Here is a 22601-nt window from a genome sequence, read left to right as displayed (position 1 = left end):
TACAACAGAACAAGATAACTCAGCTGAATTTTGGGTTTATTACACAAAAGATTCACGTACAGTAGTTTGGGACAAATCATTCACTTTCTTTCCTGTCTGACAAACAAACACGCACACACACACATACTTGTACAAAACATCACTCAAAACAACTGTCATGATTTCAACTCAAGCACAAATAACAACTTTTATTTAAAGTCTGCAGTGTACACAATTACAAATACAGGTACTATTTAAATTCTGACGACAAGCCAGTTCCTTATACCAACGGAGGATTAATAATTGTATAACAATGCATATTGTGGAATTCTGAATGCCAGAGAAAAAGAGGACCTCATCTCACTTTTTCGAATTCTGTGTGTTGTGTTTATTCAAGGTTATGGGGTCTAATTTTGAGTATGAAAACATTGAACTGTCTCCGAGTTTTCCAGGGGTGAAGATTTTACGAGATATTGGCAGCACTCTAGAGAGGAGAAAAGACCAAACAGGTGTAGCTATATATTATCTGGTAGTTCTGATGCCTTATAGAGATATACATGTAGTAAAAATTAGTTCATCATATTATTAGCAACCTTTACAAAATATTTGTCGGAGTGCATACAATAATACACATCATAGAACAAACATTTCCTATGCTAGTCTTACTGCATATAGTTCATTACAGTACATACACTGACAAATTATGCCTAGGGTGAAATTTTCCTGGATTTGGACAACATAGCTCTGGGGCCTGTTTTACAAAACAACTTACGACAAAGCCTCAAGTCTTAAATTCTATTACACAGTTATTACTTTGAATGAATTAAGTAAAACTTTTCTAAGGCTTAATTTTCAACATTTTTGTTTTAAAATGTCGCATTTGGGGTGAATGATCTTACAATAAACTGGTAAATTCCAGTATGTAAAGTTGGTCGTAAGTCTTAAGTTCTTTTGTAAAACGCGCCCCTGGGGTCTACTTTTGCAAGATAACTTTTCTTTTTTCATGAGAGGTTTAAATTCGTGAGTGTATCTGTTCAAACTGTAACAGTAAACATTAAAGCTCTATGAATTTGGTAAAATTTTCAGAGTTTTTCACTATTAATGGTTCTTCAAAAAAATTAAAACCCAGAAGATTGTTATTTTAAGTGTTACATATTCTAATTTCAGTGTAATGGATTTAAGGCTTAGAATCATAAATACACATAATGTAAACGAGAATTGATTTCCAGAGAGGTATCCTGAATTTCTCCCACCCATTGTCAGGATGCGTACAGTACGTACATACATCAAAAACAGATAACATGTGTCACCTTTTTTCTTAAAAAAGAAAGTTCTTAGAGAGTTCCATCAGTTAGGAGGGTTCAACAAAACAAAGAATTGTGCTATCAATGTAATTGTGAAAGCCCATAGGAGATAGCACACTGCCCATGTATCCATACATGAAGGACTCAAAACCATCTCTACAAATCACACACACATGAAATGAGTGACCATTCTCTCACAATGACTTCCATCCAAAACGTAGAACTACACACAGCATGTCACTGTATATAATTTTTCTATGTACTAACATTCCGATACGAATTCTCCATATAAAGTGGAGAGAGAAAAGTCTTGCACTTGAATCTGATAGGAGTGTACAAAGTTGTTACTAAGAGTGTTTTAATATAAAAAATCTAGAATCTTTCTCAGAATTTAAGTATGTTAAGTGTCAGATCTTGAAATAATTAATGAAAGGAAAAGTTGAACAATGAGAGTGAAGTTGATAAATTTCACTGCTAGTTGCTGGAGAATCACCCTGCGGTGCCTACAGAAAATGAAGCACTTCCTCCTCCGAACGCATCGACTACAACAGCAGCATAAACCCAGCATACACTTGTGCTGTCATGCTTCCTGGCAACGTCCCCCTGGAATTCCTAGATATCACAATTAAGCCATGTATATGAACATGTTAATGTTTTCCTCGTCTCGTTTCATGTACTTGTGCTCTATCAGCCACTCTATCTGCTCTTTGATTAGTTTTTTAGATGGAAGGAACATATTGCGCAATATTTCTACAAGTTCTGTTTGCAGAGCAGCGTTGGTGATCCGCTTCCTCATCTTCATAATTTTGACAATGGCTTCCTGAAAATAGAAATAACCCTTTTTTACACTTCAATATTTTCATGAAATATTAGTACAGTGTAGATACCCTGTACATGTGCGTAACCTGCACTGTTTTGGCAAGATACATGATATCATTTTGTAGACAATGGGGTTGAGATTTTTCCTAATTAATATACAGTGCTTCCTCGATATATTGCCTCCCCTCTCTATAATGCCACCCTTGCTTATTGCCTGAAAATCCTAAAGAACAAACTTCTCTCAGTGTTAACACTCCTGTTATGCCAATCCTGCATAATGCTATATGTAACTGGTTTTCACGAACAAATGGTCAAATTTTATAGGGTTTACCCCTGATAATAATGTTACTGAACAACCATCGGTAATCTCACTTGTGCTTTGAGAGAGGTGCAGTGAAGTGTGACAGGTTGGACAAGGTATTCAGGTGGTCAAGTTAATTACGAATAATTGCTGAATAAAACTCCAGATTATACAGAATGTAACCCAAATACATTTATGTCACTTAATTTCTTTGACTGCTCAGTGAATTGTCAGTAATGGTGAATTCATTATATTGCCAACCCTGCTTTGTTCCCAAAATTGGTCTTGGAACAAAAGTTGGTGATATATTGAGGGAGCACTGTACATGTACATGTATATGGGAACTGTATATATATGCAAACAAGTTCATTCTATCTGCAGATATTTAGAATGAGTAACATATACTGAAAACCAGATACATGTTTGTCTTTGGGCATTCACAAATAATTCTGCCTACCAAGCTGTAATTGAGAAGTAGATATATATATATAAGAATGTCTGCACCGACCTGAACACGGAGAATTCGTATTGAGAGATAGATATCTCTGCACTGACCTGAACACGGAGAATTCGTATTGAGAGATAGATATGTCTGCACTGACCTGAACACGGAGAATTCGTATTGAGAGATAGATATGTCTGCACTGACCTGAACACGGAGAATTTGTATTGAGAGATAGATATGTCTGCACTCGCCTGAACACCGAGAATTCGTATTGAGAGATAGATATGTCTGCACTCGCCTGAACACGGAGAATTCGTATTGAGAGATAGAAATGTCTGCACTGACCTGAACACGGAGAATTTGTATTGAAAGATAGAAATGTCTGCACTGACCTGAACACGGAGAATTCGTATTGAGAGATAGATATGTCTGCACTGACCTGAACACGGAGAATTCGTATTGAGAGATAGATATGTCTGTACTGACCTGAACACGGAGAATTCGTAACTGCATTATTCCTTCGTTATCCTCTTCTTTACTCTTCTCTGTGGAGAGCTGTAGCCGTCCCACTAAGTTGATCTTGCCTCTTTTCTGGACCTTTCCATTTTTACTGAAAAATTTACACAATGTTCATAATAAATCTTCTTGTTTGTATGTGTTCCTTGTATACATCAACAATAGGACTGTGGAATTATCATGTTTCACCCTCACAAACACTGATACACATTTTTTAAAGCCAGGATTATTTTTTTTTATCCCGACTGCATTTGGTATATTTATTTGTCACATTACTGATTTTATAAAGAAAAAGAGTTGTTTATTCTCAAAAAATATACAACTAACTAATACATTAATTATTACGTATGTACAATCTAAATACAAGCAGTATTCCATCATAATTGTGTAGTTACAATTACAGTAAGTCATGATTATAACGAATACACTTATAGCTTATTGCGAAGGATATTCATTCCCCAACGAGATGAAAATTTTATAGGATATAACAAGATTTGGTTATAATGATCTGTTTTTCACTGGCCCTGAAGGTTCACTATAACCATGTTTTACTGTGTAATGAAGTTTGGTTATAATGAACTGTTTTTCGCAGGCCCTGGAGGTTCACTATAACCATGTTTTACTGTGTAATGAAGTTTGGTTATAATGAGCTGTTTTTCACTGGCCCTGGAGGTTCACTATAACCATGTTTTACTGTGTAATGAAGTTTGGTTATGAGCTGTTTTTCCCTGGCCCTGAAGGTTCACTATAACCATGTTTTACTGTATATCAAATGACAGTTCAACATGACAGAAAGTTACTGTACCTGTGCCAGTTTTCTGTGTGATTTCTCCAGGAGAGTATATTAACCAGTTAGAGTAGACTGGTTATAAAAATTGAAGTTCATTACGAAATCACATAACCCAAAACCAGTAAAATTTCAGTTACCCACAAACATAGACCCCAAGGAACAACTATAATTCCACAGTATATCGAGATTGCTTTTCTCTTTCTTGTCAAGCACGAAGTGATAAAACACATACTGTAATGTGTATACATATACGTACATAACATGTATATTACAAAACGTCTCTGCTGTAAATACAAAACATTTAGTTCACACAGACATCCAATGGATTCCATAACTTACATTTAGTTCACACACAGAGATCCAATGGATTTTAGTTCACACACAGAAATCCAATGAATTTCATGACTTACATTTAGTTTACACATAGAAATCCAATGGATTTTAGTTCACACACAGAAATCCAATGGATTCCATGACTCGCATTTAGCTTACACACAGAAATCCAATGGATTTTAGTTCACTCACAGAAATTCAATGGATTCCAAGACCAACATTTCGTTCACACACAGAAATCCAATGGATTCCACAACTTACATGAGTGAAAATTCTTGATTGACCCAGAACTGAGTAGCATCATCGAAATCTTTGGCTGACTTGGCCTCCGGTTCACAGAGTAACAGCTGACGCTTAATCTTTGGAAATGCTATTAGTGACTGAAAACAACAAGTATTCTCATCAATCTTGGGACTAATATAACATATACTTTAATAATTTCAAAAAACCATCTTATAATACAGAATCAATCTATTAGGAAATTAAAAGGCAGTATTCCAAAGAATGCCGTGAACATGTGTTTTTGATGTTTCATGCATCTTGTTTTTAAAGCCCCCCCTGACTTTGAAATGTATTGCCCACCCAGAGAGTTCTCCTGAGTTCTGTGTCCGGTAGCTCTGTCGCCAGCTTCAGACTCTCGTAAGATATCCTGTCCTTCGGCCTTTGGTTCCAGGCAAACAAAACTGCCATTTGAAATGTCGTAACTTCTAGGTCAAACCGACCTATATCATTTCCAAATGTTATCTGCAATGATAAAGAATGACATAAATGCTAAAACTGAGTGAGCAAGACCATAATTAAGAACAGTTTGATATTATTTTAGAATTATATTTAAGTGAGGATCCAAACTGTCCTACATGGAGAACTACCACAGCCAAAACTATTTTCAAGTAGCACTTGATCTCACCAACCATAAACTTATATCTGTAGGAATTGTCTTTTGGTATTGACCATTAAATTAGTCAAGTGCAGTGTATCAACAATCTAGGCCAATGATGTTTGACTTATAGCATGGAAACTACCATTGTCTACAGGCAGACTATACCTCATCACAACTAGACCATCATGTAAAATTTCTATTGGTGAATTATAAAAATACTGCTATTGTTTGACTGTCCACTCGACATTCATATATACACTGTACCAAGTTTTGCATGTTGCTAGTAATATGAATTCTTCAACACTTTCAAGTTATCATTGAATTTTTTAATTAAGCAAGATGAAAAATAATGCATGTAGCAATTTGACCTTGACCTTATTCTTGCAAACTAATGGACAGGTGAATTTCAAATCTCTATCTCTTACAAGTGAGGATTGTAAACAGACATAACAAGAGGCACTGTGAGCAATGCTCACTAAGAATACCCCCCGCTTATCCCAATCTCCCAAAGGGTGTTGTTAATAGGTATAAATTACCTCTTTCCTGAGTGTAAAAATATGGTATGCCTTTGTAGAAGAAAATGGAATATATAGTCCAAACACAAACCCATGGTATAAACCTATAATTTTGACCTTGAGATCAAAGGTCAAGGTCATAAAGAGGTCATGAATGTACATGACACATAGTCTCATGGTGATACACCCATGTCTTATGATATGACTATGTCAAAACCCTATAATAAATTTTGACCTTGAGGTCAAAATTCAAGGTCATATAGAGGTCATGAAGGTACCCGACACATCATCTCATGGTGATACACTAATGTGTCAAATATGGTATGCCTATGTCAAAGAACAAAGAAGTCATGGCCCTGACACAAATCCATTGTAAAAACCTTTAATTTTGACCTTGAGGTCAAGGTCATATGGAGGTCATGAAGGTACATGACACATTATCTCATGGTGATACACTCATGTGTCAAATATGGTATGCCTATGTCAAAGAACAGAGAAGTTATGGCCCGGACATAAATTCATTGTAAAAAACCTTTAATTTTGACCTTGAGGTCAAGGGTCAAGGTCATATAGAGGTCATGAAGGTACTCGACACATCGTTTCATGGTGATCCACCTGTGTGCCAAATATGGTATGCCTAAGTCAAAGAACAAAGAAGTTAAGGCCCGGACACGAATCTGCACAGAGAGACAGACGGTAAGACGGACAGAGTGATTCCTATATACCCTCCAGAACTTCGTTCGGGGGGTATAAAAAACAACAAACAGCACACTAAGACTAAGAGATTTCTTTTATCTCTTTGGAATAAGTATACAACAGTAAAATACGGCTACAATGAACACATTTATAACGAATTCGTGTGTGTGTATGAGAGAATGGACATCAGGTGTATGAGAGAATGGATATCAGGTTTATGAGAGAATGGACATAAGGTGTATGAGAGAATGGACATAAGGTGTATGAGAGAATGGACATCGGTGTATGAGAGAATGGACATCAGGTGTGTGTGTATGAAGAATGGACGTCAGGTGTATGAGAGAATGGACATAAGGTGTATGAGAGAATGGACATCAGGTGTATGAGAGAATGGACATCGGTGTATGAGAGAATGGACATCAGGTGTATGAGAGAATGGACATAAGGTGTATGAGAGAATGGACATAAGGTGTAAGAGAAAATGGACATCAGGTGTATGAGAGAATGGACATCAGGTGTATGAGAGAATGGACATAAGGTGTATGAGAGAATGGACATAAGGTGTATGTGAGAATGGACATCAGGTGTATGTGAGAATGGACATCAGGTGTATGTGAGAATGGACATAAGGTGTGTGTGTATGAGAGAATGGACATCAGGTGTATGAGAGAATGGACATCAGGTGTATGTGAGAATGGACATAAGGTGTATGTGAGAATGGACATAAGGTGTATGAGAGAACTTACAATGCCGTTGGACATAAGGTGGTGCCACTGTAACTTGCGGCCGCTGTGTTTTAGTCGGTAGAACTCCTCTACTTGTGGTATGTAGTCCTCTAGCTCCATGGGCAGCGACACTGTGACCCGATCACTGGACCGTGCCCATGCTCCCGCATTGAGAATCTTTATGTTGATGGAGTCTTGAACAAAAATCAATAGAATTGTCTGAAAAAGCTTCAATAAAACATAACATCATCAAGTCAGTGTATGTGAGTGAACACAGAACTTTTACATTCTCTTTACTTTCTGTACTGACAGTACACATGCACAGGTCAGACCCATTGGAATTAATATCAAAGAGGGTGGGGAGATTCTCTTGAATTTTTTTTCATATTAACTTTAGAACACCTTTTATTAAATTCTGAAGTTAAAACATAGTTTTACTGAATTCAGTATATAACAAGGTGGGAAACATTTATGCAAACAACTGGGGGTGGGGTGGTGGTGGGGTGGGGGTGGGTTTCCTCATTTTGAATATACAAAAAATTTAATAAGCTCTTACTCATAGATTTTGAGTCCACGGCATGTCAGGGGGACATAGTTTGATTGGTCCTTTATCATTTATATAATCAATCATTTATATTCCTATGTGATTTCTACAAACTAGCACAATCTTATTTTGTTTGACCCATGTCCACATTCAAGCCATTTCACTGCCATAGTTGACCCTCTGATTCAAATACCTACAAGGCCCTCATTATAATTCCGATGGGCATCTTTAAACTCCTCGTTAAGATTTATTCTTACCCGCTATGCCCTCGTTGTTATTACGATGGGCGTCTTTAAACTCCTCGTTAAGATTTATTCTTACCCGCTATGCCCTCTTTGTTATTCCGATGGGCGTCTTGAAACTTCTCGTTAAGATTTATTCTTACCCGCAATGCCCTCGTTGTTATTCCGATGGGCGTCTTTAAACTCCTGGTTGAGATCATCACTGACTTTGATGTCCTGGAACATTCTGGCCAGTTTGTTCACATAATCAGCAGGCATACCAACTTCCTAATGAATAATAATTAATACTTCCTAGTGAATAATAAGCATTCTGAGAGTATTGCATAGCAATACATAGTCCCCTTCCAGAGGCAAAAATTATTGGATCACAACAATATTTGAAGTTCATTATGATTAATTGATTGAATATTGTTTAATGTCCCTCTCGGGAATATTTCAATCATATGGAGACGTTACCATTGCCGGTGAAGGGCTGCAAAATTTAGGCTTATGTTCGGTGCTTATGGCCATTGAGCAGGGAGGGATCTTTATCATGCTACACCTGCTTTGACACGGGGCCTCGTATTTTGCGGTCTCATCCAAAGGACCGCCCCATTTAGTCGCCTCTTACGACAAGCAAGGGGATACCGAAGACCTATTCTAACCTGGATTCAGTTCATTATGAGACTAAGGTGATGGTAAAAGGGAAGATTGGGAAACCAGGATAGGAATGGTTGGAAATCAACTACTATTCAGGTACAAAGACTAGAGCAGGAAAACTGTAACTTGCTTTGGCAAAGCAATCATCATGATGTACTGAATATCAAATGAATATCTGTAAGCAGAAAAAAAAAGTTAGGAAAACTGATGATTCATGCTATTTTTCTAAGTCTAAGGGCCATAACTTCGTGAAAAATCAATGGACTGAGACGAATTTGAACTTGATCTGTAACTTGTTATGGTAAAGCAATGTACCAAATATAAAATGAATATCTGCAAGCATTTCAAAAAAAGTCCAGAAAACTAATAATTCATGCCATTTTTCTAAGTCCAAGGGCCATAACTTAGTGAACAAGAGGCCCAAGGGCCTAGAATCGCTCTTCTGATAAATTGTACAACCCCACCATTTCTATTCTTAGGCTCTTAGTATTCTAAATCTTTAGTTAAATCCTAAGAATTCAAAAAAAGTAGGTCAATGTGACCCACTTTTTGGTTTACACATTTTGAGAACCCAAGAAATATCAACTGACAAAGTTTGATGATTTTAAGCCAATTAGTATCTGAATATTGAAATATAGCTGTCAAATTCCAATCGTAGGTCATGGTGACCTACTTTCTGGTAAGCGAACTCCGAACATGCAAGACCCATCAACTGACAAAGTTTGATGACTGTAGGTCAAATAGTATCTGAAATATATAAATATAGCCGTCCAATTCCAAAAGTAGGTCAAGGTGACCTACTTTTTGGTCAACACCCTTTGAACATGCAAGACGCATCAACTGACAAAGGTTGATGACTGTAGGTCAAATAGTATCTGAGATATATAAATATAGGTGTCCAATTCCAAAAGTAGGACAAGTTGACCTACTTTTTGGTCGAAACCCTTCGAACATGCAAGACCCATCAACTGACAAAATTTGATGACTGTAGGTCAAATAGTATTTGAAATATATAAATATAGCCGTCAAATTCCAAAAGTAGGTCAAGGTGACCTACTTTTTGGTCGACACACTCCGAAGACTCAAGATGCATCAACTGACAAAGTTTGATGATTGTAGGTCAAATAGTGTCTGAAATATAGTAATTTAGCTGTCAAATACCAAAAGTAGGTCACGGTGACCTACTTTTTCGTCGACACAAACCGAAGACTGAAGACGCATCAACTGACAAAGTTTGATGATCCTAGGTTTTACAGTGCCCAAAATATGCATCTAAAATTGAAAATGTGAAATTTGAATATCTGCAAAATTCAAAAAGTAGGTCACTGTGACCTACTTTTTTATAAATATGTTTCAAGGCCTCAAGATGCATCAACTTACAAGATTTGATGATTCTAAACCTCTCGGTATTTGAAATAACAACTTAAAATATATCTATAAATGATAAGCCATAAAATTCAGAAAGTAGGTCACGGTGACCTATTTTTTAGTTGACGCATTTCAAAGTCCCATGATCCACCAAGTGACAAGTTTTGATGATCATAGGCTTCAAAGTGTCCAAGATATGCATCAAAATTAATTTTAAAATAAATACCTGCAAAATTCAAAAAGTAGGTCACCGTGACCTACTTTTGAGACAACTTGATACAAGGTCCTAAGATGCATCAACTGTCAAAATTTGATGATCCTAGTCCTTATAATGACTAAATTGTCTAAGATTTAAGGAATTTAAAATTTTTTTTAATTTAGGTCAATTTTGAAGTGACCTTGAGACCATGCCCTTTGCCCCAGGGTAATGCCTTGAACAATTTTTAATCTAAAACATATCCTCATCCTTATGTGTAAGTTTGGTGATAATCTGCCTTGTGGTTCTTGAGAAGATTTTTTAGCAACCACTACTTTTGTTTGTATTTTCCTGATTATCTCCCCTTGTTAAAGGGTCACATCCCTTTATTTAGTATGTATGAAAGCCCTTGGGCCAATGATACCCTGTAACAAATTTGAAAAAAATTGGCCAAGGGGTTCTTGAGTTATAACCCTTTTTCTAAAAAGTTTACGCACACTGCACAAATGGCCATAGCATTAGCTCTTTGAGCCTTTGGCTCAGAAGAGCTAAAAATCAACGGACGAAGGTAAAATTTGAACTTGATCTGTAACTTGTTATGGCAAAACAATGTACTAAACATCAAATGAATATCTGCAAGCACATTAAAAAAAAGTCTGGAAAGCTGATTTGCAGGACAGACAGACAGACGGACGGTGCACAAACCTAGTCCTATTCCACTATACATTCAAAAGTGCATCCATTTGCATCTATGTACATGATGTATACTTATATTTGCATGCTTGAAGTCACAAGCTGTCAATTGCAGTTCCTAAATGAGGCCACAGTGACTTACTATTGGATAAACGATCACATTTTCTAAATATCTAATTATTATTTACATTAAATGTACATGTATGTAGAATTTTAGTGAAAATAAGATTTTTCCTCCCAAAATTGGGATATTTATTTTGGCGAGATGCTATTGACAGGTAGGTACATCTCTAATTAAAACAAATAAACATGTACAGTACATGTAACCCTAAAGTTTAGCACAAATTACAATATTTCATTCTAACTCATCTTAAGAATCTGGACATCAATTGCAGGACTATAAATCTTAGACAAAATTTGGCATCATGTAAATAGTAAAGAAATCACAATTATACCTAATGTCAGACATCCAAGCCAATTGTATATACATGTTTGCAACAATTGAGAACAATACGCTCTTCTACTAATTTTCTTATTAGCATAAAATGTTGGCAAAGTTTTAGCGAAATTCTAGTGATCCTTAAACCCTCACTAGTAATACTATAATCGGGCCCTCACCACTAAGGATTCTACTTCTGTATCAGTGAAACGTTTTATCTAAGTAAGAATTCAACTTCTGTGTCAGTGAAATGTTTTATCTGAGTAAGAATTCTACTTCCGTATCAGTGAAACGTTTTATCTACTTAGGGCTGTTCCAGAAATGATCAAATGGGGGGGTCGGGCGGCAAATGATATTTTTTTGTGTGGGTGGTCGTATTTTTTCATATTTTATTTGGTCCGTGGTTGGACTGTTAAAAAAATATTTATTATGGGTAGTGGGTAGTTTCTATTGTTTTATTTTGTGCCACGTGGGTGTTGAGTTTTCAGAATATTTTTAATGTCGCTCTTGTCGTGTTGGTTACAAAACATCGGAGGGAAAATTGAAAACGTGCTTTCGAAACCGGAAATCGGAAGTAACATAGAACTATTCGAGTTGTTGCTCTTTGCAGCGCATAACTTTCCATTACGGCACTCTTCAAAAAAAAATATTTTTGTGGTGGGTCTGGTTAGTTTTTTTTTTTTAATTAGATGGGTCATTGTAAAATGAGTTTATCAATTTGATGGGTCATGGGGTAATTTTTTTTTTTTTTTTATGGGTGCTTGGTATATACAAAAGGTGCCTCCCGACCCCCCCATGTATTTATTTCTGGAATAGCCCTTACCCTCAGCCATTCCACCATATTCTCCTCCTTCTCATTGTCTGCTGACGTGTCTAAGATTAGTCTTCTTGTTAAATGGGCTTTGTGGTACCTCATGAACACATCCTTGTTCTGTACATACTTTAGAACTAAGAGCTGAAATAAAGCAGTGTAAGTCAATATTTTATTCTATATCTTATTTCATGCACTTGTATTTACATAGTTTATGCTGTAGGCATTTTTATTTACAGCTACCTTTCTTCAGATAAAATAAGTATTAAAACTTCAATTTAAATGATTTGACATCTAGAGTAATGCAATGATTAACAAATCAGATTCAGGACACACTGTCTGGCAGATGGGATTTCTTTTTTAATTTGCAAATTTTAGTATCTGATAATAACATTCATACATACATCCACACACATAGTTTAATTATAATAACATATCAAGGTTGACAGTACCAAGTAAAGAGTGGAAAGGCATTAATCAAAAATATTTTTCCATACAGCCCAGATTGTACTGAATTTTTTAAAATTGCAGTTTTTTGAAAATATACAATGGTCAATTTCTTATTTCACCCTAACATATTGTAATACACAGATGGGATTTTGTACCATGCTTCATGTTTTTACATGATACATAACATCCTACATGTACAAAGTCTTGCTAAAACAAAAATTTCTTTTTTTTCATCGGTGACCTTGACCGTATAACCTTGGTTCAGGAGTATGAAAAATCATCAAGATCCAATAGTAACATTTGCTAAGTCTGAACTACTACTAGTAATGAAACGATCGATTACAACTGAAAATTGATCTGTTGAATTATGCACCAGTTTCAATCATTGATCGTAAATGTTTAATGCAATTTTCAATACATACCACATCTCTTAGTTTCTTTTCGACTTCCTCCGATGTAAGTTTCTTGCTAAGTGGTGTTTTCCGCAGTAGCATATCACAGTAGTTAGCTAAGAGTTCAGGACATTTAGACTCGGGCTGAGTTTTGGCACCAATGCTATAATGTAAAGTTTCACCGCCCTCTAATATCACTGTCACATCATGTCAGCAAAGAGTAGGTTTGTGATTCTTTCAATTTCTTACTATGGATTACAGATGAGTATTTCTTTTAATGAGATATTTTCTTCTATAATTTTTTTTTTCATGGTGCAACAAAAAAAATCTTAAATCATAATTAATACAAATTTCAGGTTTTCAAACTAAAATTAACAACAGATCAATCTCACAAAATTATGAGTAAATAGATTCTTGAAATCAAAAAGAAAGATATAGTAGCCCTTAGGGGCGGGATCAAAAGTTCAATGTCTGACAAAAATCTAAATTCATATAGTTTCCACCAAGATGCCCCCCACCCTCCTTTAAAACTAAATACGATGAATGTTGAACCTAATCGAATAACGAGTAAAAACATACGACTAATGAATAACACTGTATACCTTGTCTACTGCATGTTTATTCACAAATAAAAGTGCACATTAAAACTATTAAACGTTTATTAATGTAATATCAATATGTGGTTTTTAACAATCTTTGAAATGTCTTTTCTTTTACCACTAAAGTGTAAACAATGCCAGATGACAGAAACTTACAGGAGATTTCCTCCCTCTCCCCCATAACTACATGTATTTGAATTTAGATTTTTATCCTGCATCGATCTTTTGATCTCACCCCTATGAAGACTTCAAACAAAAAGAAATATGTCTTTAATTTACAAACATTTAAAATGTAACAAAAAGAGTTCAAGAGGAAGAAATAGAAAGATATTTCAATAAAGATGAAAAACTTATTGAAGAACTCACCCTTTGTTTTTCATAGGAATTTCTAATCGGAAAACTGACGTATCATTCACAACAGTTTTATAGGCCTGTCGAAAAAAATCAATGAAAGAAATACATTTCTGATAGTTCAAACAGAACAAAGTGAATAAATAATACATGTACATTTCTGATGGTTCAAACAGAACAAAGTGCATAAATAATACACGTACATTTAAAAAAAAGCTGAAGGATGATTACTGTGGAATTATTATATCATACTATTTCAAACCACAACAAATGACACAATTTATATACAAATGATTTAAAGTACAAAACCCATATCCACGAAAATATATCTTAATGGAACTGTACAATCTAGACAATCTCTGAAATTTGGACCTCATGAATTTAAATAATTCTACAGCAACAGACATATGACATCAGATTTTGTTCACTTCAGCCATCAGCTCAGATGAACTCACTGCAGCCATCAGCTCAGATGAACTCACTTCAGCCATCAGCTCAGATGAACTCACTTCAGCCATCGGCTCAGATGAATTCACTTCAGCCATCAGCTCAGATGAACTCACTTCAGCCATCAGCTCAGATGAACTCACTTCAGCCATCGGCTCAGATGAATTCACTTCAGCCATCAGCTCAGATGAACTCACTTCAGCCATCAGCTCAGATGAACTCACTTCAGCCATCGGCTCAGATGAACTACAGAATTCGGTAAATATCATGAATGCTTACTTTGTCTCTAGAAGTCAGAAATCGAGGGTCATCATTAAATGCGTCGTAGACCAGAGTACTAAATCTGTTAAACAACTCCAGCAGCTGTTCCACATACTTCTCCGAGTCCTATAGGAAATATAAACATGAAAACAGTCAACGATGTTTTTTAATGCATGTTTGCTCATGAAACCTTAAAAATGAATACCTGTAGTTGAAAAAATAAATAGATGTATACACAGAGCACACAACCTTCATCCTCATCGGTCAAGGGAGTCAAGACAATATGAGTGCTCATAAAACACAGAAAGAAATGATATCCAATTACAGCCACGTGACTTTATCGATAATTTAGATCTATTAACCTACAATGTGAACCATAGTAATACTACATGCATCTCTATGTACATTTCATTTGTAAATATTAATTTTATTATATATAACAAACCAGAAAGTCCTGGGGTATCATTTCGAAATAATTCTATAAATTATCAAATATCTTTCCATAGGCTGAAAGGTTAAGATAACGAACAGTGATCAATCTCATAACTCCTATAAGCAATACAAAATAGATAGTTGGGCAAACATGGATCCCTGGACACATCAGAGGTGAGATCAGGTGCCTAGGAGGAGTAAGCATCCCCTGTCGACCGGTCATACCCACCGTGAGTCCTATATTACATTCTTCTTTGAACATTTTGAAAATAAAAGATTGATATATGGGAAAGGCGTCTCTCAATAGTTTTGTTTCACCTTTATAACTACATGTAAGACCAATATTTTAAAAAGGTAGAAATTGTTTTTAAAAAGTTCAATACATGAATGGTTATTCATCATATTTTACATTATCCTCAATCATTTAGATATTTCATAAATCTTCATTAAATGAAGTGCAACATTAAGTAAATCGCAATAATGCGTTTTTGGCCATGAGTCATAAGGCATTTGTAGATCTACATACAATGACTTACACTGGTAATGGTTTCCGCTGCAGCGATCATGTCTGCCAGACCCTGACTGACTATGTATGCCTCAAGGTCATGTAACATGGGGGTAATGCCATCAGGAACTCTGTCCATCAGACTAAACATCAGGCGTAACTCTGACAAGGCAAAATCATGAAACATTGGTAGACTCTAAAGTAAGAAGTACTCACACATTATGTAAATACCAAACTTCATTTAGTGACAACATCAACCAGTGGTTGCATTTTGACAAAGAAATTGACAACATTTGATATCAGATTTACCTGTACAGTCAAACTTGTATATAACAGTCACCAGTGGCAACCAGTAAATTTGACCTTTACAGAGAGGTGACCTCTTAATAGAAGTTCACTTTCCACAACGAAATATAATCTGATTTTTGGTGGTTCTATGCCTAGCAATACTACATGCATATACATGTATATTTGTATATACATGTAAATGCAGGTTTTATAGCATGCAAAATGTACATTAGATAAATAATATTAAAAATTTCAGCATTTTAATTCATTCAGAGAAATGACAAAATTATGTTAAAATTTGAACATTCTCATTCATTCTGTTGAAGACAAATTAAAAAAAATAAATAATTCACTGCATGATTTTATGTTGTTGGAATAGCCTTAGATCTTAAGTAGTCATTGGCGGATATTTCTTCCACGTTCAATAGATTTGTAAAAAATCTCCTGGTCATGGACCAAAGCATATTTTTTAACTTTTTACTATTTCTTAATCATTACTACTTAAAATAGGGCATGGCTTCCAAGGATACTTTGTGGGAAGGTGGGTTGAAAATGGTCCATTGGTTCGGGAGAAGAAGTCAAAAAAGTTAAAAGTCTTACGGACAGACACTATACAAAATGTGAGCAGAAAAGCTGAACTAATAAAAACCTATATATATATATATATATATATATATATATATATATATATATATATATATATATATATACACACAGAGAGAGAGAGAGAGAGAGAGAGAGAGAGAGAGAGAGAGAAAAGAAACAAGCGAAAATGCAAAATATGACTATGATTGGTATGTATCGTTGGGGACACAAAAACTATGGAAGCCTGAGGAAATTTCTGTATAATCAGTTTCGTCAACTATACAATGAACCCCATGCCCCTGTGAACTACTGCTATTTGTAAGACTTACTTTCAGTTTCATTGTATTAAAGACTTACTTTCAGTTTCATTGTTTTTTATCATTGAAGCACATTCTTTGAGTATCGTTTCCTTGAATGCAGTGACCAGCACATTTACACAGCACTCCGTCAGCTGAGAAGAGTAAAAGAAATAAATTTACAACCCATCATGTATTGGAAAAGTGAACCTAACTGTGCCTTTCAAACACTTGGAAGAATTTACAGTAACACGGCCTTTAAATCTAAAAAAATACATGTATATCAAAAAGCATAAGTACAGTGTAAAAAAAAAAAGCTTTTAAACTGGCAAATTTTATGATGGATAAAAAGTGTAAATATCAGATTGTTCCAAAAGTAAGTAGGCCAGTAACTGTCACAGATCAGTCAGAATTTTAGCAGTAAAGAAGCTTGTCAACTTTAATAAGGGAAAACACAGTGAGGCAAGTTAAAAACTTTCACAAATAGTTAAAACTGGTCTAGTTGCATAAAACCTTTTTAGCACACTTACCGTAGCAACCGAGTTACATCCCCATCCTGTCTCTAAGTAACGCAACGCTCGTGTTTCTTCTTCCTTTAGTTTACAGTCTGCATATCTCATGTAATTCTGAACACCATTAGCCTCTAAATACAGAGGGGCTTTCAGCTTGTAGAATTTTTCTGTGGCTTCTAAATACGCCTTCTCAAAGTTTTCTCTGTAGATTTTTAATTTATCTTCGACATCCGAGCTCAGGTTTACTAAAAATAGAAACACCTTAAGATTAACATGTATTTTGATACATTTTAACTTTTTTGTTGTGTCATAAGATTTCACCCTTTCAATTTTGAGTAGAATCATGCAAAAGAAAAGTTGTCAATCAAATATTTGAATTCAAAATATGGGAATGAGTTTAAATCAGCTGTTTATGAATTGAATGAAGTCTGTTAAATCCCTGTGTCATACAACAAGCTGTATCCTTATAGGCATAATTTGTAAATCACACATTTTATTTCCACGATCTTGCCTTGTCAGAACTATCAGCCAGACTTAATTCTGTCAAAGTTCAAACTTTTCTGAACTATTGTATATATCTACACTGTATGTACGGAATTAATCACAAGATAGTTTTTTTTTAAGGTCTTGATTTGAAGGGCCAGGGCCTTTCCAATTGGGAAAAATAGCGATATTTGCTTGAAATTGGGAAAAATGTTTCAAGCAAAGAAATAGGGAAAAAACCTAATTCAGAGTGCTTTAAGGTATAATTGGGCTCCTTCTGACTTTCAATTTGGTCAAAGCTTACCTGCCAAAAAATTAGGTTTACTTAAGAATTTTGAAGCAAAAATTGCAATCTGTGGGCATGTGAAGAAGATTTAGGAACGATAAGGCTACCCTGCTTGATTTGTTTTCATTGTTTGAGAATTTCAAAGCAAAAATTGGGAAAAGTACCTGCTTTTTAGCATTGGAAATGGGGCCTTATTTCAGCCCCCTACAGACCCTAAAAAAATCCCTGCGAGATCTTTCCTTTTGTGTGAAAGCAACACCAATAATTTACACGAAAATTAACAGTTCAGTCAATTCTCATGAAGAAAACGAGGAATACACAGTTAACAAGCATGCAGACTTTACAGATTTTCTCACCATACGACTCCCTGACCCCAATGACGAGCTGAGAGTCGAACGCTTCTCCGTTTCTCTCGGCATAGATAAGTTTCATGGCACTGTCTTGTAGCCGCTGCTTGATGTTAGAGAAGATACTCTCATTCCAGCTGTCCAACATGAGCTATTTAATGATGGAAGAATACAGCGTTACCATAACGACAATAACATAAATGCCAGTAAGATGTGTCTGTGGATCACTATCGACCCTGTGGTCATAAAACTCCAGCCACATATAAAACAAAATGCCTATAACATGTAATTATATATATACAGTCAATGATTCACTAATTTCCAATGGGATTCTATAAAATATTGTCGTTTGAGAAAAAAACGCGTATTTGTGGTGACTCGAATTTGAGGTTGAATAATTGTTACTTGGTCAGATTCTTTTGTTCAAAGTGGATCTAAATTTGTGGAAAGTCCATACCATGGAAATTACCCCCCCCCCCCCCCCCAATAAATCATTTAATAATAATCATGAATTTTACACGACTACCTCCTTAATTTTACTCTCTTTATATTGACAACTCAGTAAAAATTACATTCCTCAAATAAATTCCATGTCATCTAAGAAAAACAAAAACTAGTCATTGAATGTTCCTGACAACTTGTATTAAGAAGTGTTTTTTTTCCCCACTGAAACATGCACAGTAAAAGAAGAAAAAGCCTGGAATGTACTCCATAATCCGATTTCATTTATTTTTTTAAATCATGATTCATTGGTATATTCTATAAAAAGCAAAACTAATTATAATCTATTTATACCAAGAAGTTGTCATTTAAGCAACCTAAAACTACAATTAGAAAGCCAATGAGAATGTCACGGTGAAAATAGGAAGGAGATGAGTGTAAGTTTCGAGCTTTGAGTTGAGTGTCCATTTCTGACCTTTCTGACAAGGCTTTCCTCCCCTTGGGTCTTTTTCTGTTGAACGCTTCCATGGGGCTTTCCCGCCAGTGATGTCACTAGCTGCATGAATGGTTTAGGAAGATAATCGCACTGAGTGAAAAATTTCCCCCATTCAGCAATGTATGCCTTTAGTAAAGAGGAATCCTCCTGATGTTGTAATACCCTCTGTCAGAGAAACAAAATATCAATACTGATAAATATCCTACTACGTAAACTTTAAAACTGTAGAAATCAAATTCATTATTTTTATCATAATTGTACACGCATCTACGGGTTCTAAGCTTTGAAGTTGTTATATTTATTGCAGGTGTTTCCATGAGAGACAAATTAATGTTTTATTATCAATACAATAGTTGACAGGACTAAAACCCAGTGATGTGTGTCACACACACAGAAATGGAATGGGTGGACCAAACAATAAAAGTAAATGTACGTATGAAAACCTACAGCCTGCGCGTGTCTGATGAAGTCCAGGATATCGTCTTGTAAAGCTTTATACATTTTCTGTGGCCCTTTATCATCCCAAAGGCAAACAGAATGCACCGCACTGAAAAATCAGAAATATCAATCGAATGTAATGATGAATAGAGTGGTAACGTGTGAATGAAATATTAATTCATACATTTACACATCTCCCAATTTTGAAAAGTTACAAAGAATACCACAATGAAATCAATAACTAAAGTTAAATATAGAATTTCAAAACTGGTTTCAATGAAGTTAATGGTATAAAGATCTATGCATTCCTGTAAAGCGTGTACTAAATAATGCAATGAGATATATATATCTATTTATATTCCATCTGACGAATGATCATAATTATGAATTGAAGTAAAATTGATGATTATAAGGTGAAGGCAAAATTGACTGGGAATACTATTGATAACGAACTTATAATAATAATCAATAAATCATTAAAAAACTATACAAATATTTGCAATATCTGTGAGATACCAGAAGAGGTCCTGCCACTCTGCCTTTGTCACCGTCTCTTGACGTAACAACTTTAGAGCTGTGGGTCGCATGGTAGGCCATCGTTCTTCAAACTGTGATTGGCCCTGTTGCTGTTAATTCAAACGTCGAAAGTTGGCCAAAACACACAAAGATATATATATAACATATATATCTGAAATGACCAACAATATAACAATTATATTATGATTGGTCATGTCGTTGGTCATTTCAGTGCTTTATATCATTTTTAAATTTGATCTCTGATCTGGTTGATGATCTCTCTCTCTCTCTCTCTATATATATATAAACACATACACACAGGTCTCCCTAAAGATTCTGTTGAGAGTACCAAGGCCATTACCAAGCCATAGATATCAGCAAATGTTAGGAGACTACTTCAATTCAACTGTAATGTGACATTTGCTTATTATTTGGTATTTGTAACATTACAAACATTAAACACTCTGTCTCCAACTGAAAATGTAAATTAATGTGTGCCTCCAGACTTTATAAGCAGTGACGGATTTCAGGGGGGGGGGGGAGAGGCAGACGTGTACCCCCCCCCTAAAATTTTCAAATTTAAGGTAAATTGTGGTATCTTCTTTAGAAAAATGTACTAAACTATAAAGAAGCAATAATTTCTTCCACTCCCATATAAATGAAAAAATCTTTTGATTTTTTAAATTACTTAATTGGGAGAACTTAATTTTTTACAAAAACCCTTAAAATTTGCATCATTTTATTAATTTACAAATGACTAAATAGGAGACATATTTCAAGCTCTATAAAATCTGTAAAATCCAGCTTTCCGGGGGTTCCCACCACTCAAGGTGGCCCCCAGACCCCCTGCCTCATATAAAGTGGCACCCCCGTAAAGCAATTTCTGGATCCGCCCCTGATAAGTGGATAGAATTTGAAAATATGCAGCAGACCTGGGGTAATGTGTAATGGTAATGCATTGTAATCATTACATTTAAAGTAATGGGGTGTAATGTGTAATGCACCCATTTTTGAATTACAAGTAATTGTAATGTAATGCATTACTTTCATAAAAATGCCAGTAATGACCATTACTTTTCAATTACATTTTAATTACATATCATTTCTTATTTCATAAAATAATCTAAGTTTTTCTTTTCAATGAAAGTGATTAATAATTTTTATGTAAAGCATATAAAGGGAATGTAGTTTTCTGATTAAAATGTTATCTATTACCACTTTTTATCATTCTGATCACGTTTCATATGAAATACTTTAACGAGCCATGAAATAAAATTTTGGTGTAGTGATTCACCTTAAAGTTAAGAAATCATCAACATTTTCTAGGACTCTTTTGAAAAACAAAACAATATGAGTCTAGTATTCATATTGATTGAGTCCCGCAGAGAACCCTGTTTAGATGATCAGGTGTAAGTGACAGGATTACTGAACGATCCCTGTGCATAGGTTTTAATTAGGTTTACGCTTAACCACTTTAGTAAAGATCCTGGCTACCATTTTTTTGTCCATCTTGTAAAATTGCTGTATAGAATTATATAACGTGCCGCTAGAAATTGCAAACAGGCAGGTGCTTTGAAATAATTGTTAAGATAAATCATATGTATATTATATTCATGTACGATAAAATACAATAAACAAAACCACTCGCCCTCCCCCAAAAACCGGTAAGGCGTAACCATACTGAAGACGTAACTATTGAAAGTATATCCTCCCTTAGGGTGAAAGAAATATATGATAGTTACATTAGATCTAATTCATGTGATGCACATGAGTAGTCATCATCAATAAGATATACAAGAAGAGCTTGATAAATATATTTCCATTTACAGACATCAAATGCTTATTTATTAAACATTCAATGTTCGGAAATGCTCTAAACCATCCTATAAAATTATGCCATCAAATACAGAACGTTATTATGACACCCTCTTTGTAACGGAGTTGTTCTAAAACTGGACATTATTAAACTAAAGACGAGATGTTTGTTTACAATCTCAGTTTCTCATTGTGTAACAACAAGAGAAATTTTCTCATTAGTACACGATATAAAATTAAAGTAAGTGACCGTTAAAAATCTGAGGAACCTCTCACGTTTTCTCTTGTAGTTATTCGTACAATTAGGTTACTATATATTCATACACCACAGTATTACCTTCAACATCGCCATATTTTTTTCTCCCTTACTCGAAACTCCTCTGACACTATCGATGACAATCGTAACTACTCGGCTATTTCCCTAAT

At 35.1% G+C, this 22601-nt stretch overlaps 1 protein-coding gene across 1 annotated transcript; it reads right to left on the bottom strand.

The window, feature by feature from the left end:
* Positions 1 to 19: 19 nt before the first annotated feature.
* Positions 20 to 22566, bottom strand: LOC125675269 (cullin-5-like). The gene is made up of 18 exons (XM_048912793.2): positions 22513 to 22566; positions 20361 to 20470; positions 19854 to 19953; positions 19386 to 19571; positions 18479 to 18620; positions 17372 to 17598; positions 16903 to 16996; positions 15704 to 15834; positions 14754 to 14861; positions 14043 to 14107; positions 13108 to 13240; positions 12248 to 12379; positions 8233 to 8356; positions 7325 to 7497; positions 5070 to 5231; positions 4749 to 4867; positions 3335 to 3458; positions 20 to 2103 (listed from the first exon to the last, which is right to left on the bottom strand). The coding sequence occupies exons 1-18, from the start codon at positions 22525 to 22527 to the stop codon at positions 1909 to 1911; spliced, it is 2340 nt and encodes a 779-aa protein (XP_048768750.1). The 5' UTR covers positions 22528 to 22566; the 3' UTR covers positions 20 to 1908.
* Positions 22567 to 22601: the final 35 nt, after the last annotated feature.

This window comes from Ostrea edulis, chromosome 3 (assembly GCF_947568905.1).
Source record: "Ostrea edulis chromosome 3, xbOstEdul1.1, whole genome shotgun sequence".
NCBI lineage: Eukaryota > Metazoa > Mollusca > Bivalvia > Ostreida > Ostreidae > Ostrea > Ostrea edulis.
The sequence above is the reverse complement of the archived record's forward strand: the minus strand, read 5'-3'. Positions and strand labels throughout refer to the sequence as shown.

What these genes read in the sequence shown, in the direction of transcription:
- LOC125675269 (XM_048912793.2), bottom strand. An exon ending in TTCTGACTTCTAGAGACAAA is followed by an intron (nt 14,108 to 14,753) that starts GTAAGCATTCAT and finishes TTTTTTCGACAG; the next exon opens with GCCTATAAAACTGTTGTGAA. An exon ending in ACCTTATGTCCAACGGCATT is followed by an intron (nt 5,232 to 7,324) that starts GTAAGTTCTCTC and finishes TTATCATTGCAG; the next exon opens with ATAACATTTGGAAATGATAT.